Source organism: Halichoeres trimaculatus, unplaced genomic scaffold (assembly GCF_033239565.1).
Source record: "Halichoeres trimaculatus isolate MK-OKI-2021-1 unplaced genomic scaffold, fHalTri1.1 fHalTri1_scaffold_24, whole genome shotgun sequence".
Lineage (NCBI taxonomy): Eukaryota > Metazoa > Chordata > Actinopteri > Labriformes > Labridae > Halichoeres > Halichoeres trimaculatus.
The window spans coordinates 9,489,684-9,507,183 of NW_027437202.1; the positions used below are offsets into that span (position 1 = coordinate 9,489,684).

At 56.8% G+C, this 17,500-nt stretch overlaps 2 protein-coding genes across 3 annotated transcripts in view; one reads left to right on the top strand and one right to left on the bottom strand.

Annotated features, from left to right (window-relative positions):
* Positions 1-11,174: 11,174 nt before the first annotated feature.
* Positions 11,175-15,864, bottom strand: LOC141785869 (inhibin beta B chain). The gene is made up of 2 exons (XM_074664461.1): positions 14,787-15,864; positions 11,175-13,057 (listed from the first exon to the last, which is right to left on the bottom strand). Exons 1-2 carry the CDS (start codon positions 15,181-15,183, stop codon positions 12,282-12,284), a joined length of 1,173 nt encoding a protein of 390 aa, XP_074520562.1. The 5' UTR covers positions 15,184-15,864; the 3' UTR covers positions 11,175-12,281.
* A 1,520-nt stretch (positions 15,865-17,384) lies between these two features.
* Positions 17,385-17,500, top strand: part of LOC141785883 (ras-related protein ralB-B-like) — a 2,569-nt gene continuing 2,453 nt past the window's right edge. Inside the window, exon 1 of one of the 2 annotated variants that reach the window (XM_074664486.1) lies at positions 17,385-17,500. This exon is cut by the window's right edge and continues 153 nt beyond it. The gene's annotated coding sequence lies outside the window, so the exon portion shown is untranslated. The other variant, XM_074664485.1, reaches the window with a different exon arrangement.

Below are 17,500 nucleotides of genomic sequence, written 5' to 3' on the forward strand. Positions count from 1 at the left end.
TTCAGCGCTTCCTGGATCTGTTTGAACTTGGGTCACCGCGGCGTGTTTCTGTGAAGGCCACGGCGTCCTGAGGGACACCTGCTGCTCGTGCTCAGCGGCAAACGGAGGTTTGAATCACAGCGCGGCGTGTTTTGACTGCACGCCTCGGGAACAGGGCGCGCTCCGAGGATGTCTGTGGTTAACCTTGGTGTGAGGATTTCCCACCAGAGCTGATAGCGTCCAGCTCTGACCGTGGAGCTCAGAGGAGGGACAGAGACCTCTCAGAGGAGCTGAGCGTCGTGTTAGCTCTGTGTGAATCTCTCCCTCGTTGGGACCCAGACCCAGGTCTGCAGGACTCCCTCTGTGCTGCTCTCTGAACCCGCTGACCCTCGCTCCGCGCTGCTCCCTTCTCGACCCTGAGGTGAAGTGGTCAAGCATAAATGTCAAGGCTAATTCAAGGCCAAACAAACGTGACCTGATAATCATCTACCTCGTGTCCCGCTGCGTCCACGCCGGGCCGAGGTTAACGAGCTGCAGGGCCGGCCCTCCGCCGCCCCCTCAAAGGCCCTCATTGTTCCCCTGTTGGAGGAGCGGGTCTGAAAGGGTTAACTCTGAGAGGCCTGAAACAGGAAGTCCAGACGGCGTCTTCCCCCTCCTCACCTGGCGCTCTGTGCTCAGGCGCCTGATTTGCTGACTGGGTTTTGTAAAGAGGCCATGATGGCGGCCGCAGGTCGGGTCAGGTAAGGGCACTTTGTCTCCATTCAGCCGCCCATAAAGGCCAGCGTGTAAAAGGAGAAAGGCTATCAGATAGTTGGGGCCAGCCACCGTGGCAGAAGTCAAGCGGTTTTGAAAGGCCGGTCTGGGCGCTGTGAGGCTCAGCGTGAGAGAAAGCGGGGCGTCCTGACGCGCAGAGATGGCTCTAAAAGGGCCCAGATTACGGCCCGTATGGCCCATAGTGGCTGCAGACCTTTTCTTCCCGTCTGTCTCACTTTCAGACGCTCCTCGCCGCGCCGCGCCGGGCCCGCCGTGCCTCAGCCTGTCAGCTCCTCAATAGCTTTTGTCTGCGCAGAGACTCCAACAGGCCTTTGACTCCTTCCCCTGGATAAACATCTCACCTGTCAGAGCTGCAGGGTGGAAGAGGAGCACAGAGCAGGAGGAGGCGCAGGGAGAGGAGGTCATTCAGGTTCACTAAGTCTGCACGCTCCCCTTCCTCCTCAGAGCGTCACGCTGTCATCAGCAGACCTGCAGACCGCCGGCGTCTCCTGATGTTTGGCGAGGATCAAACGCTTTGATGCTTCACATCAGTAGACCTGTTCCCAGAGGGGGCGCTAGAGAGCCCCTCACAGACCCCCAGGGCCGTCCCTCTGGGGTCCAGGAGCACGTGAGGTGAGAGCCTCCTCACATCAGACACACGCCGACGGTCGCTCAGATCGCTCACTCTGACTAAAAATAGTCTGGACCGTCTCCTCGTGCTGCGCCGACCGCGGCGTGATGAACTGGTTTCTGAGCGCGCTCTGTGCTGACGTAGTTGGCAGCGCTCCCCGTCCCCTCCAGCAGCTCCTTTTCATTACCAGCCTGACTGAGTTACCTGTCGCTCCACCTGTCCTCCGCCCGCCGACCTCCAAGGACACGTCTCAATCTGTCCCGGCTGCTGCCTCTGAGCCCTGATCCAGATCTGACCCAGACCTGCTCCTCTGAGGGACCTGAAGTCTGTCAGGGTCTGACTGAGACCGTGATGATGGTCGCTGTGAGCCGTGGACGGCCGTGACCTTTGACCTCCTGCACACAGGATCAGAGGACACACACACACACACACACACACACAGAGCTCCAGCTGGGACTCCTCTCTGCCCCCTTACGAAACCTCCTCGTGTTGAAAACGGCGGCGGCGGCGTCCGAGCTGGGAGCGGTTAAGCCCGGGATTATCGGCCGCACCTCGTCACCGCCCAGGTTTGCTTTGGAGACGTCTTTCCTTTCACCCTGTGTTGACTCTGTGCTGTCAGCTAGAGCCGGGACCCCCCAACACCCAGACCACCACAACGAAGCCCAACACAGCATTGGTCACGGCGAGTCACGTTTCATACCAGCGTCCATACGGGCGCTCTGAGCGCGCTCAGTGCGGCGCTCGCAGCGCTTCAGTGATATCTGAGGAAAAACAAGCGGGACAGATCAGAGGCTCTGCTCCCAGGACACCCAGGAGAACCAAGCACCGGGTCTGAGCCGGTCCAGAGTCAGCACAGGGACTGGAAAACAAGCAGACGGGCCCAGACCTCCTCCTGCTCCTCCTCCTCCTGCTCCTCCTCAGAGGAGCCTGAACGCACGTGAACCCCAACGATCATGTTTGCTGCTGTCAACACCCCAGGGCTCAGAAAAGGGAACTGGACCAGAAAGGCAAGAACAGAGGAGGAGGAGGAGGAGGAGGAGGAGCAGGAGGAGGGGGAACCACCCAGGAGTGATGTGAGGGTTTGATGATCCTCATTCATCTCCGTGGGGAGCGCTCGGCTCTGACAGTTGGATGATACCGAGAGGAGACCCCGTCCTGCCCCCAACAGGGACGGTTTGAGACCGGACTGAAAGGGTGGAGCAAGAAGGGCTGGCACCACCCGCACAACTCATCAAGACTGACTCCTCTTCAGGAGGAGGAGGAGGAGGAGGAGGAGGTCACTCACGGTCAGACCTGCTGAGTCTGACCTCAGGATTCAGGAACCAGAACCACAGCTCCACATTCATCCAGTCCAGCCTGGTCCAGCCCAGTCCAGCCTGGTCCATCCCGGTCCAGCTCCTTCCTGTCCCGGTCTCTGGCCCCCTGAGTCTGATGCAGACTGACTGACGTGGGCGGATCCTGCGGCGAGCTCTCTGGCCTCCAGCCCGCGGGTCGCTCCCTCAATCAGGGGACGGAGCGGGGGACAAGCACCATGCTGGGCCGAGGAGAAAGATCCCCCAGGGCCCTGTCACCCTGCTCCCCCCTCCCTGGTAATCCCCCCACCTCCCCCCACCTCCTCCTCTCACGAACAACAACACCCCCAACTCCTTAGACCCTGATCCAGAGCGGCTCTGTGTGCTCCTCTCAGCATCTCTGCCCTAATGTATGAAAATCTCTTTATTGGACACACACACACACACACACACACACACACACACACACACACACACACACACACACACACACACACACACACACACACACACACACACACAGAGGAGGAGGAGGAGGAGGTGTGTCTCAGACTCTGGAGCAGGTTTCTGTGGACCTCCTTTCTGTCCCGTCTTGGGCCTGTAGACCCAAGCGAACTGGTTTGGGTCTGACTGGGGGAAGCTGAGGAGGATCAGAGAGGACCAGGCTGGGTCTGGGTCTGGGGGGGTGCAGTCTGGGGTTGGTGGCTCCTCCTTCATGTGGTGCAGGCCGGCCTTTGTCTGCGTGGCAGGTGCTTCTAATCCCGCTGTCAGAGGAGCTGCTCCACGTGGGACGCCCCCCCAGACTCTGGACCCTGAGGTCTGAGGTCTGAGGATGGCAGAGTCAGGCCTGATTATCAGAGGAGTCCAGGCCTCACTGGTCCAGCTCCTGGACCCTGTGAGGCCTGTGAACCGGACTGTGAGGATCATCTGGTCCTCCTCTGTAATCTGTGCAGATTGAGTGTAATCTCGTTGTCCTCAGTGATAATAACCTCATTGATTTCGCCCTCAGGGTCAAACCGTGACCTCCAAACCGTCCTCTTTTGTCCGCTCACATTACGAGCCGGCCCTCTGATCCGGCGCTCTGCGGGCCGCGGCGGCGGCGGCTCCTGGAGGTCAGGAGGAGGCGTGGAGGAGAGCGGCTCTCACAGAATCCTTGGGAAGTCTTTTCTCGGCGTTAACCTGGTTTCCTGCTGCTGATGGTGGTCTATTTTTGGGGGAGAAGGGGCCGCTGCTTTATTTTGGATTCCTGGTGGCCCGGCTGCTCAGCCCGAGGTCCTCCGTAACCCAATTTGAGTTGACTTTGCCCGTTCAGGGAGAGCGGCGGCCCCGGGCTACGCACTGTGATAATTCAAGAAATACAATGAAGTCAAACACAACCCGAGCTGCACACACACTCACACACACTCACACACACTGACACACACTGACACACACTGTCACACACACACACTGTCACACACACACTGGGAGCTGAGAGTCTACGATCGATAGACGCAGAGTTCGTCCTGTTAGTGTGACGAACAGGAGGAGGAGGAGGAGGAGGTGAGACAGCTCGGCGTGCACACACAGGTCTGAACACCGGCCCCTCGCCGGCAGACCGTCCCCGTTCTGGGACCATCCTGAAACCATCTGACCCTGTTCAGGTCTGAGCGAGCAGCTTCAGGACGTGTTTCATTGTGAGGCGTCAAACGCTCGCTGAGGCTGACCCCGATTCTTCAAAAACAGGGTGACCTACATCTGAGAGGAGGAGACGCAGCCGGGGCCACGAGCACGGTGCCGTCGCTGCAGCACGCCGCTCGCAGTCTGCCGTGAAGCAGAGAGTGATGTGGAGTCCCTCAGGTGATGCTACCTGCTCAGTCAGAGTGTGGGAGCGCCTCCTGCAGGAGGTGACGTCAGGACGCAGATACGTGCTCCTCGTCATGCTCGCAGCAGCAAACAGTTGATTTCCATGCGTGTCCCAGTCAATATTGATTCATATCTTGATTAATGCGCTGAGGGCCCTGGGGACCCTGGGGACCGTGTGTGTGTGTGTGAGTGTGTGTGTGTGTGTGAGTGTGTGTGGGAGCGTCGGGGATTGGGCTGCAGTGTGCTGGGAACTTGACGCTGTATTGAAGGCTGAGATGTGCTTGCTCAGAGCAATAAGCCATTGTTTGACTTGGCACGGCTCGGGGCGCCCCGCGGGCCGCGCCATGAAAGGCTTTCTGTTCGACGCCCGAGCGCGTATTGTTGGAAAAATTGTCCCCCAAAAATTAGCATAGAGGAATCCAAAATGCATAATGTTCTGCAAATGACAGCTGCTTAGCTGAAACAAAGGGAGCAAAATGGCTTTTGGTCGCGCTGCACTTGTTATGCTAATGAAGCGCCCTGCCTGTCTTCACGGCCTCGCCAAACAAATCACGCTCTGCGCCATTGTTCGCTCCACGCTCTCCAGCCCGGACCTGGAGCTCTTCTGGGCTCCTCTGGCCTCCTCTGGCCTCCTCTGGCCTCCTCTGGCCTCCTCTGGCCTCCTCTGGCCTCCTCTGGCCTCCTCTGAGCTCCACCTTGTGTGATTCATCTCCTCTCATAAAAAAGCCATTTCAGCGCGCTCACACATCCATCTCTGAACTCACAGAGAGGAGAGCTCTGATTGGTCCTCCAGCTCAGGAGGATGGCGAGCGTCTGAGCTCTGACGGCGTGGCCTACGTGGAGCTGACTTCCTGAGAAAGAGGCAGGGACCAGCCCCCAGCCGGTCTCTGCAGGCCCTCCTCTGGTATTTAGTATGCTAATGTATTCCTCTGCTAATTCAGAGCCGGGCTGGGAAACAAAGTGAGCAGTGAATGGGATCGGGTTTCAGTGGCGCTGCGCGGAGCCTAATGACCAGCAGATTAATCATGGGACACGTGGAGCCGGGCCGCCGTCAGCGCCGCTGTCAGGATCAGGAGGTTCTGCACTTTCTGCAGCGAGCGAGCTGCACGCTGCACGATGCATGGTGTGTGTGTGCAGGAGCAGGCTCAGCGCTCCTCCTCCTCCTGCTCCTGGAGCTGCTCCTCTCCCTGGCAGAGCGAGCTCAGACTGTGTGGACCCTCTCAGACCCTCTCTCTGTCCCTGGAGGAGCAGGGTCTGTCTGAGGGTCTGTGTGAGCCCGGATGGCTCAGTTTCTGCCACGCTCACAGAGTGTCTTTATGCGGCGCTGGCCTGTTGCTCAGCGCTGAAAGAGACGGGCAGCGCTCGCCTCTGGCTCTTTGAGAATTAAGCTGCCGTAGCACGCCCATGGGCCCATTGTCCGCCGAGCAGGGAGCCGGGCGCTTGGTATTCCCGGCACAGAGCGCCTCTAAACTTTGGCCTCCGCTGTGTGCATTAGGAACCCGGCCCACTGCCACTCCGATTCTCCCCCTCGCCGTACCAACTCAATCCCTCGCCGTGAGCCCTCGCCACCCGTCCCCACCCACAGCACAGCCTGTTCCAGCTCTGCAGAGGTACGGGGCGCCGCAGCATCCTGACACACCTCAACTACTGTACATGTGACCCAGAACGCCCCGAGACCCTGACCCAGAGAGACCCTGACCCAGAGAGACCCTGACCCAGAGAGACCCGGCTGAGGGCTGGAAACCTGAGAGCAGAAAAGGTTTTTGTCTTTGAAAGTCGTCCCCAATCATCAGAGACGCACAGACACGTCTCACCTGTTTCCTCATGAAACCTCAGCGTGCAGCTCGTCCCCGTCCCGCTCTCAGCCTGATCAGACGTCTGAGAGGAGAGCCCCGCCCACTCAGGACCACTGGTCCAGTCTGAAGCTGGTTCACACACACTCCTGACACACACACTCTGCTGAGTTTCCTCTGAGCTGATGAAGACGTTCATGAGGAGGATCCAGGAGTGTTTGTGGACTGTGTGTGTCCCCACAGATGATCCAAACTGCTGAGTCATGTTTGGGACGAGTCCTGGACACACACACACTGACTCAGACCCCTCAGGGGGCCATCGAGGCCCCCAGGGCCCCCAACAAGTCCCCAGATTGAGTCCTCCACCCCGAGCTGAAAGACGGAGCTCAGAGCAAACAGCTCACATCAGTGTGTGTGTGTGTGTGTGTGTGTGTGTGTGTGTGTGTGTGTGTGTGTGTGTGTGTGTGTGTGTGTGTGTGTGTCTGTGTGTGTGAGAGGACAGGAGCTGGTGCCAGTGTATGTTGACGGTGCCTGGATGTGGTCGTGGGTTGAGGGCGGGGCTTGTATGAACACAGGCAGTGAGTGATGTCATTCATTGAGCGGCGAGCTGTGAGCTGCTGCTTGGTCCTGTGCCATGTGTGAGTGTGTGTGTGTGTGTGTGTGTGTGTGTGTGTGTGTGTGTGTGTAGCTGTCTTTATTTCACACACATCAGCACGTGATCTCGGGTCGGGCCGTCATCATCTGTTTCTGGACCCTGGAGAAGGAGCTGGGGGGGGGGGGGTCTTCCTCCTGGATCACCTGACCTCCTGACCCGGTCTGGTCTTATTTTTAGATCCGTCAGTTTTTGGTCCCGGGCTCCAGGTGGATCAGGACTCGTCTGTTTCCTGGAAAAACTCGCTGCTCATGAATCTTTCAGCTCTGGTCTGTACAGCGCAGCGCTGACGGCGAGTCCCGCCGCCGTAATCTCCTGAGTTCACCGCTCTGAGGCGGGAAGCCTCTTAATTACAGCAGCTCCAGCAGCCAGCGGCTCCTGGACCCACAGAGTCACTCATACCAGGGGATTATCCCAGGACCCGGGACCTGAGGAGGTGAGCTGGACTCAGGTGCTCCCCTCCACCTGGACTGAGATCACCAGGATGAAAATATCCGACAGTGGGATCAGCGCTGCCCTCTGGACGCCCCTCCTACAAACTTCATGAGCTTCCTGCAGCGGGATAACTGCTGCTGAAAAATGCAGGAGGCGCGCAGCGGGAGGAGGAGCAGCAGCAGGCGTGTGCTGCTCTGACAGGTTGGCTAGGAGGAGGACTGAGGAGACGCACAGCAGTGAGCGGCGAGGGGTTCACCTCGAACGCCTGATTCAGAGGTCACCGAGTCCAGCTCTCACCTGAACCATCAGCTGCTGGATCCAGATCACATCAGATCCTCAGTCAGAGCCTCAGAGCACATGGAACCACAGGAGAACCCTGAAGACCCCGAGGGCCCCAGATCTGAAGAACTAATGAGAAAGTTTGTGCCCCAGAGACCTGGAGCTGCAGATCAGGAAGAAAATAAATCTTTAACCCTTTATTCAGAGATCCAGGCCCTGAAACAAGACCAGACCTGCCCACACACCTCCAGGTCCTGCAGGAGAGTCTGGGGGGGCGCTGCAGGCCCCTCCCTCAGAGAGAGCTCCTAACTAACCTGGATCAGTCCGTCTGCAGAGCCTCGTGGCCCGGTTCAGATGGTGACGGCTGATTTTCTGTTTCCTTTAAGTTCCCGTCAAAGATTCAACGATGACCCTACCTCACACACACACACACACACACACACACACTCTGAGGGGCGCTGTGTGAGGATCCCTGTCTGCAGGAAGTGCTCCTCTGAAGATGCTGGTCATGGTCGGCTGGCGGTCTGGGGTACAGTGTGTTTTCTTAGGCGCCCTCGCCCCGCGCCCCGCGCCCCGCGCCCCGCTCTGGATGCTCTAATGCGGTTGGTATGCCCGCCCTGACCTAGAAACGGGGATAAGCATCGCGCTTAATCAGCCAACAAAAATGGCAGCTTGCTGGCTGCACACTTGTGAATGAGGCGCTCATTATCAGAGGTGCTGATGGTGGGGGGGGGGCAGAGGGTGGGGGGGTCTCCTCCGTCAGATTAGACCTCCTCATGAATAGTCATCAGGCCGTCACGTCACTCCCATGAACCCTCTGTGCTATGAATATTCTGATGAGGCCGCTCCGCGTCCTCCTCTCCTCCTCTTCTCCTCCTCCTCTCCTCCTCCTCTCCTCCGCTCCTCCTCCTCTCCTCCTCATGAATATTGATGCTGAGGACGCTCCGTGTGGCAGCGGCAGTGACCGTGGCGGCCGTGGTGGCACACCGTGCGGGTCAGTTGGACGCAGTGATCCAGCAGCGGCCCCGGCTTAACCAACCATCTGGAGCGTTTAGGGAGCACAATACGCCGAACCCCCGTTAGCTCCAACGCCACAGGAGGAGTGACATCATCACTTTTTAAAGCGCTGAAAAGAAAGCGCCGCTCCATTTCTCCTCAAAGACGCCTCGTCAGCTGATCGGACTGACTCAGGCTTTCTGGGCCCCGGGGCCCCGCTCGGCCCCTGCAGGGCTCCACATGGGTCAGTCCATGATGAGTTTCCTCTCTGTGAAGGAGTGTGTGTGTGTGTGAGTGTGTGTGTGTGTGTGTGTGTGCGCGCAGTCAAACGTGTCAGACAGGAGAGGCTAAAAACAGCATCACATGACCTCGGAGCAGACGCCGTGTGTGGATGAAGGAGGAACATCAGAAGAACTGAGGCCTCTACAGGAACTTTCCAGATCCTTCCTGGTCCAGAGTGGACCCGCAGCTGGCTCTGTGGAGGAGGAGGAGGAGGAGGAGGAGGAGGATTGTTGTTGTGACTTTCAGGAGAGGAGCAGCTCAGACTCTGACTCTCCTCCATCCTGGAGCGTGTGGCGATGGCGGTGGCGGCTGCAGCCCTGAGGACCTGACACGCTCAGGGTGATGTGGGATGCCTGAGGCGTGACTCAGATCATCTGAGCAGAAACCAGAAGCTGGACTGTGATCCAGCTGCTGCCCCTCTGGTCCGAGGAGCTCCCAGAGTCCTCAGGGCCATGTTTGGTCACATCAGAGACGGCACGTGTGTGTCCAGCTCTGCAGCTCCACCCTCACACACACACACACACACACACACACACCTCAGAGGAGGTGGAGGACTCGGGCTGACAGGAGGAGCAGCTCAGATCAGTCTGCTGCTCCCAGCCTCACGTTCCCCTGATTGATGAGCCGTAAAGACAGCAGCTGATCCAGATCCAGGCTCAGGTCTGCGTGTACCTGTCCTGACCCCCATTAGTTCACAGAGTGAGCCGTCAATCAGCTTTATGACTCCCCCTGAGGAGCCAGAGGAGCGCCGGGGACGTGTCAGCTCCCACATCCACTTAGTTTCACAGCGAGCAGGAGGAGTAGGGAGCAGGAGGAGCAGGGAGGAGGAGCCGCGGTGGAAGTGAACCTGGAGATGTAACATGCATATTTTGATAAGTGCTGTGGAACATTCCAGTCATTCTCCACCATAAATACAGCAGAGAGGAGACGCCCCTCACAAACACATCGCCCTGCTCCTCTCTGCTCCTCCCTGCTCCTCTCTGCTCCTCTCTGCTCCTCTCTGCAGCTGCAGCTCGCCGTGTGACCCTGAGCTCAGGAAGTTTCCGCTGGCGAGGCGTGAGAGGCTCTCTGAGGTGTTTACGCTCGTCTCCGTCTCTGAGAGCTCGGCTCAGAAAAATGCAGCCGATAAAATCCCCAAATACCTGAAACCCACAGCGGAAAACACTCCACCACCATAAACACACACTTCTCTCAGACTGTCAGACGGTCTCAGGAGACCAGGAGGACCCAGGAGGACCCAGGAGGAGTCTGGGTTCCCCTCAGACTCCTCCAGGAGCTGAATCTGACTGATGAAAACAGATAAATGTGGATGATACGACGTGTCTGATGACTCTCTGTCTCTGTCTGCAGATCCCACGCCATCACTCTGAGACGTCAGCTCCTGTGTCAGAGCGCCGTGCAGCCCTGCCCTCAGGCCGACAGGTACGCTGTCACATGCTGTAAGGTAAGATTGATGCTGGGAGGCCCCGCCCCGCCCTGACAGTAATTAGCTCGTCTCGTCTGATTGGCTGTAAATCAGCGCAGAGCACACTGAGTGCCCCTCATGTGTCAGTCAGAGCCCACACGCTGTCAGAACTCATAACAGCTCCCGCCGCCGGCCTCCACGCAGCGCGCCCTGCTCAGGTACCAGGGTGTCACGCAGCACGGCCCCCGGCCCCCGGGCCCCGAGCGCCACCATCATTAACATTCCTGGGTTTTCTAACGACGAGCAACATGACAAAACAGCTCCATGTGTCACATGACATCACCACAGAGACGAGTCTATGACAGGATGAATCTACCCATAATCCCCTGTCACCGCAGCACGAACTGGCTCATCACGCCACCGACGACCTCAGGACGCTGGAACTTTATTCGCTTATTATTTACTTTATTTCTCAGGGCTTTAGCTTTAGCTTTAGCTTTAGCTTAGGAATGCTAACTGTTGCTAACTGTCTGTCTCGTTCCTGATCCTGACTCGTGTTCATGGTCTGTCAGATTAGGAGGTGTGTGTGTGTGTGTGTGTGTGTGTGGTGTCTCTTCCTGCCTCTGATTGGATGAGACGTTGCAGCAATGGCGGCTCAGACTGAATCCTCACCTTAGCCCAGCTCCTCCTCCTCCTCCTCCTCTTCTTCGTTGGTGGTTGAAGCATCGTTCGACCTCCCGTTGTGCACAGAGCGCAGTGACCACACAGACGCACAGAGTGGTAATAAGAAATTTATTTCAACAATAAGAAAGCAGAAAATATCTGGAGCATATTGATATGTTACAGACTGTACAGGGTCAGACGCCGGCCGGGCGCCGTCTGAGCTAACACACAGACGCTACGAGGACCTGATGAGGAGCAGGAAGTGTCCCGTGTCAGGGCAGGAAATAGAAAAGAGATGGAGCAGATAGTGGAGTGACTTGATACCCTGATACAGTGTTTAGGCCTCTGTAACCCTCACTCAGTCAGTCAGACCTGGACCTGGTCTACACCAGCTCAGCCTGGACCTCTTTGGTTCGTGGTTCGGTTTAGTCCAGAGCTCAGTTTGTGTCTATAAAAATAACTCTGATTCAACGGCAGCTTCGCTTCGTCTGCGTCCGTACAGCCGCTCAGTCCTCAGTGCAAATATCCTAACAGAGAGGAGGAGGAGGAGGAGGAGGAGGAGGAGGAGGAGGAGGAGGAGGAGGAGGAGGAGGGGACAGGAGGCTGAAGAGCTCGACCTGAAAACATCAGCGTGATGTCAACGAGACGAGACCTGAAACTGTCTCAAAGTGTGTTTCGGTGCCAGCGCGGGAACTCCAGAGGGACTCGTTCATTAAGACGCCAAACTCCAGCTCCGAGTCCCAACTGGGTCAGAGTCAGTCCCAGTTAGCCCGCCTGGTCCCAGAGGGTTCAGCCCAGGACGGATCCAGACTCCTCTGTGATAGACTCAGAGTCCAGACCAGCAGCTGGCTCTGACCCTGACTGTGTGGGCCGAAGACAGGAACCATCCACACCTGGGGGGTCCAACAGGTCCAAGTCTGGACTTCATGACCAGCACCACACTCCTCCCACCCCCTGCTGGCCCCGCCCTCTGTGGGCCCCGTTTCAAGTATTGGCGCTGGTGGGTCAGAGCTGCTGGGTTCTGCTGGTCCGGCTCGGTACGTTGCATAGCTGATGCGGCACTTATTCTCTGATGAAGGTGATGAAGGTGATGAAGAGCTCGGTAAAGGCATTTCAATCTGTGTGTGTGTGTGTGTGTGTGTGTGTGTGTGTGTGTGTGTGAAGGAGCCACAGAGTGTTCAGCAGAGAAAGAACATAAATATATGTACAGGTGTGTGTGTGTGAGTGTGTGCTCCATAAATATTGGCGTGATGATGTCAGAGGGCGGCGTGGCGGCTCAGGCGCAGCCGCACTCCTCCACGATCATGTTGGGGACGTCGCGCTTCACGATGTTGTACTCGTCGTCGAAGTAGAGCATGGACATGGTGCTGAGCTTGGTGGGGATGCAGCAGGAGTTCATGGCGCCCGGGCTCATCCCTCGTATCCGGTACTGGTTCACCACCGCCGTGTGGAAGGAGGAGGCGGAGCCGGGGACGCCCGCCATGTAGGCCGGGCAGTTCCCCTCGCAATAGTTCCCAAAGTATCCGGACGGCGCGATGATCCAGTCGTTCCAGCCGATGAGCCGGAAGTCGATGTAGAACTGCTGGCGGCAGCACAGGCTGCTGCTGCCGTCGCACTCCAGGCCGCGCTTACGGATCCGGTGCTTGGTGTCGGCCTGCCGGGCCTGGACCACCAGGAAGGGCCGGTGGGACTCGTCGTTGTGGTTCAGGAGGACGGGCACCACGCCGTCCGTCTCGCAGCCTTCGCACCGCACGTCCAGGTTCTGGCGGCGGTCGCCCTTCTCGAACACCAGCCGCACGGCGTCCGTCAGCAGGAAGGTGTGCCAGCCGCTGCGCTTCAGCTCCACCCGCTTCTCCACCAGGTTCCACTGGCTGCTGAGGCCCGGCTCCTGGTAGTACACCTTCACCGTCACCTTCCTCCTGGGCCGAACCTCCAGGGGGGACGGCGCCAGCTTGAAGTAGAGCCAGAGCGTGGCCTGCGTCACCAGCAGGTTCTGGTTCCCCTCGTTGGAGATCTGGAAGAACAGGCTGGACTTGGAGGTCCCCAGATCATCTGAGGAGGAAACACACACAGGATCAGGTCTGAGGAGACCACTTCAGACTCCCTGGTTCACTCTGACTGCTCCCATCTGTCTGACAGTCTGTCCTAAAGCCCAGACCTGGAGCTGAGACCAGGACAGACCTGAACCTGAACCTGAACCGAGGAGGGTCTGATGGAGCTGTCAGGGGAAGGAGATCAGAGCTCCTCATCAGGTGTGACCCTCCTGAACCCTGACACAGAGGAACTGAGACCGAGACCAGGAGGACACAGAGTCCAGCTGAGGAACCAGAGAACCAATCAGAGACCAGAACACCCTGACACGTCTGTGAGCTCATCCACCAGGAGGCTCTGACACAACCAGGAACCTGGACCAGGAACCAGGAGCTGAGGGGTCACAAGTCTACACACACACACACACACACACACACACACACACACACACACACACACACACACACACACCTTTACACACACTCCTCTCTGAAGACTTTATTCAGCTGAACCAGAGATCTGCAACACCAAGCTGACAGGAAACAGCAGCTCAGCTCAACGTGATGCAAACACACTCACTCACACACACACACACACACACACACACACACACACACACACACACACACACACTCACACACACACACACACACACACACTGTGTGAATTGTGATGGGGTGCCAGCCTGCAGGGTTTCAGCTCGTCGTTCTGCATTCAGGCTGCACGACCACCAACACAAAAGCTCTGACCTTATACTGAGGGGACCAACACACACACACACACACTCACACACACTGACACACACACACACACTAACACACACACAGCTTCAGTCAGAGTGGTGGATGTGGAAAGCAGATGTTTCCACGCCGCGGTCGGACACACGTGGGCGAAGCAGGTGGTGTCGTTGATCATTTTCAGCTCCTTCAGAGCCGAGCTTTCCTCTGAGCCTGTCGCCGTGCCATGTCCCCCCGCTGACAGCCGCTCGCCGCCCGTAACGCAGCCAACTGGCACGCACGGCGCCGAGGTGGAAGGTCTGCAACACAGCCGCCACAGAGAGGAACATCTGAGGCTAAAAGAGGCTCAGCGGGGAGCAAACCTCCGCCGACACCGAGCTGGGCTGCCCAAATTTATCACACACACACACACACACACAATCTGAGGCCTGAGCCAGCAGCACTAAACTGTCCCTGAATGCAGCACAGGACTCAGAGCAAACACCAGCAGAGTTAGAGGTGAGACTGATCCCTGAGAGACCACAGAGACCCCACAGAGACCCCACAGAGACCCCCACAGGGAGGGGGTCATGCTCAGTCAGAGCCAATCAGCTCTCACTACAGAGACTGGGACGACCTCATGGGCCGCGCTGACAGAGCAGGATCCCTGTAAGAGGAATTGGATCAGGACCTGGTCTCTGAGGCTTCAGCTGAGCCACACAGGAGCACACACACTCTGCTCTTATTTTGGCGTGTTTCAGGCTCCTGGATCAACATCTGGTCAACATCAGCCTGGTCCTTGGGTCCTTCCTCACTCACACACACACACACACACACACACACACACACACACACACACACACACACACACATGGAGCTGGATGGAGGTCACTACCTGCGCTCAGCCTCAGAGTCAGCTCAGAGTCTGTGTGAACTTTCTGAGGACAGGTGTGTGTCCCTCAGTGTGTGTCCCTCAGTGTGTGTCCCTCAGTGTGTGTCCCTCAGTGTGTGTAAGGAGCAGCCTCATCACCCACCTTTCTCTGCGAAGCTGATGATCTCGGAGCTCTCCTCCAGCACGTCGTTGCCCATCGGGTGTCCGTCCAGGTTCGGGATCTCCACCCTCCCGTCCTCTCGCAGCTTCCCGGCGTGCAGCTTCCTCAGCGCCGTCACCATGGCCGCCTTCGACACCGGGTGCGTGATGTTGGGCCTCTCCCTCATCTGCAGCCTGCTCAGGATGTGCCTCTTCACGGCCTCCAAGAAGTCCACGTTCAGCCGGCCCGACTCGGGGTCCTCCGGCTGAGCCACGCCGCAGGACGCGCAGGTATCCTGGGACGCCGTGTGCGCCTCCGCCTCGGTCCCGGGCGCAGCGGTGCAGCGGATGGAGAGGACGCAAGCCACGAAGAGTGCTAGCCTGAGAAGACAGCTCCTCATTTTCTGATCGAGGAGGAGAAGAAAAAGTTTTCCCTCTTTTGACAGAGTCCGAAAATCACCGTGAAGAGTCTGAAAATCCCTCAGTCCTCCGCGGTCTCCATGCGTAACGCGCTCCGCTCAGCTCTGACGCACTTGATGCCGCTCAGTTTGTTTCCATTCACTCCGCGACGCGAGCAGGAGAGCTTTCCATCACATCCTTCTTTGGATCTCTTTGGTCTGTCTCAGCAGCCGGTCCGGGACGGGAACAGGGACCCCTTTCTGCTCCAGGTTCAGGGACTCTGCGTCGAAGTTTGGAGCAGCCTCACACGAAAAGCATCACCTCTGTCAGCAGGAGGAGAAAGCGTGACTTCATGAATCAGCATCAGTCTCCCGCTAACACAGTCCACAGACGAAGAAGATCCGGATCCCACCTGAGCATGGTTCAAGTTCACTCCATCACTGTCCCGCTCCGCGCGAACGCAAAGCTCATCATCATCATCATCATCTTCCTCACTTCAGCGAACTCTCTGGATCTCTAAATCTCTCTCAGACCCTGGTGATCGTGACTCCCGGAGCGCTGCTGCCGGAGTGCCGCTGCGCAATTCACAAGAAGCTGCCGAGGAAGAGGAGGAGAGGAAGGCGTGCCAGAGAGCGCACGGAGGAGCGTTTCCATTCTGGCGTCTGAGACTCAGGAGCCACCACACACCGAAACTTTTATATACAGGGGGGTCAGCCCGGGGGGCGGGGCCAGCGCGGAGAGGCAGGGAGGGGGCGGGGTCAGTCCCTGAGGAGAGGTCTGTGAATTACTCCTACAGGGCTTCATGCTGCGTGTGTGTGTGTGTGTGTGTGTGTGTGTGTGGCTGGGTCTTCCTCTTTAAACAGCCCAGCTTCAGATGCCTCAGTTGTTCGGTGTGTCATGCTCATGCAGCCCACACAGATTTGAAAAGAGCAGAAATTCCTGCTCAGCAGTGAGACTCTGTCACAGAAACACTTCCTCAAACTGAGGTTACGTCACATCATGTGGGTGCTGGAGGAACTCATCCAGGAGCAAACCTTCAGTCTGCAGCTGTCAGGAAGTGGATCCAGGTGAAGGAGTCAGGCTCCTGCAGGTGATGGGACCTGCTCTGCAGCGTGTTTGCTACTCTACACCTCTAAACACGTCCATGTATGCAAACGGCCTGAGCCTGTGTATTCAAATCCACAGTGATCCTGGACAGCTTCTCCCACAGCGTGTGTGTGTGTGTGTGTGTGTGTGTGTGTGTCCAGTGTGAGCCCGCATGGCAGGACGTCCGGACAACAACATTTGTTAGTAAAAACCCTGAAAACAAATCAGGCTGGCAGCTGTAGGCTGACCTTTGACCTCTGGCTGCTCATCATCATACAGGTAAACAACAGGAGCAGGTCAGGTGTGCTCCTCTCCTCATGTGACCCTCTTCGTTTATCACCCAGAGAAATTTGATCTGTTCATCGCTGAATTTGTCTGAACCCTGGATATGCCTAAATATATCCTGTGTGTGTGTGTGTGTGTGTGTGTGTGTGTGTGTGTGTGTGTGTGTGTGTGTGTGTGTGTGTGTGTGTGTGTGTGTGTGTGTGTGTGTGTGAGGGCAGCTGTGGTAAAAATAAACATGATTTCTGTAAATATGGATGAGCTGAGAGGACGTTTGAAGGGACACTCAGGGACGTTAAATGTTTGTGGTTTCACCTCATTTCTTCCGTCTGAGAGCCACTGTCTGTTCAGCTGTGTGTAGAGTAACAGCGCCATCTACTGGTTAAAGCCTGGAACTACATGTTCATGTTTCCGCTGTGGGTTAAATACAGATATTTTCTACAAAAAGAGACAAAATTGACCAAAAACAGAATAAAAAGAATAAAATAATATTAATCAGATTGACAGCAGTCAAGCTATGACTTCATTTCCGCTTAAAAAAAATTAAAATAAATTAAACAAACGTAAGAAATTCAAAAATTAATAAAAATAAAATGTGTTGTTATCAATAATAATTATTCATTACTTAAAATTCATTTTTATTTTTATTGATAATGTAAAAGTTATCGATCAAAAGTAAACAACGAAGAGGAATTCCGTGACATCACTTCCTGTCAGCGCTAACTGCTTGGTTCTGAGATCAGAACACGTACAGATGTCTCACTCCGAGCTTTTTTCAGAGAGTGTTCGTGTTTCGGATAAAAAAGTAGCCTCAGGCTTCATGTAGCTGCACAGAGCTCAGGTCCGGATGTTTGACCCCATGTGGACGTGGACTCAAAGAGACTCTCTGGATCTGAACCCTTTAAACCAGCTAGGCTAGGCTAAGCTAGCTCCGTCCGCCAGCCGCTCTCA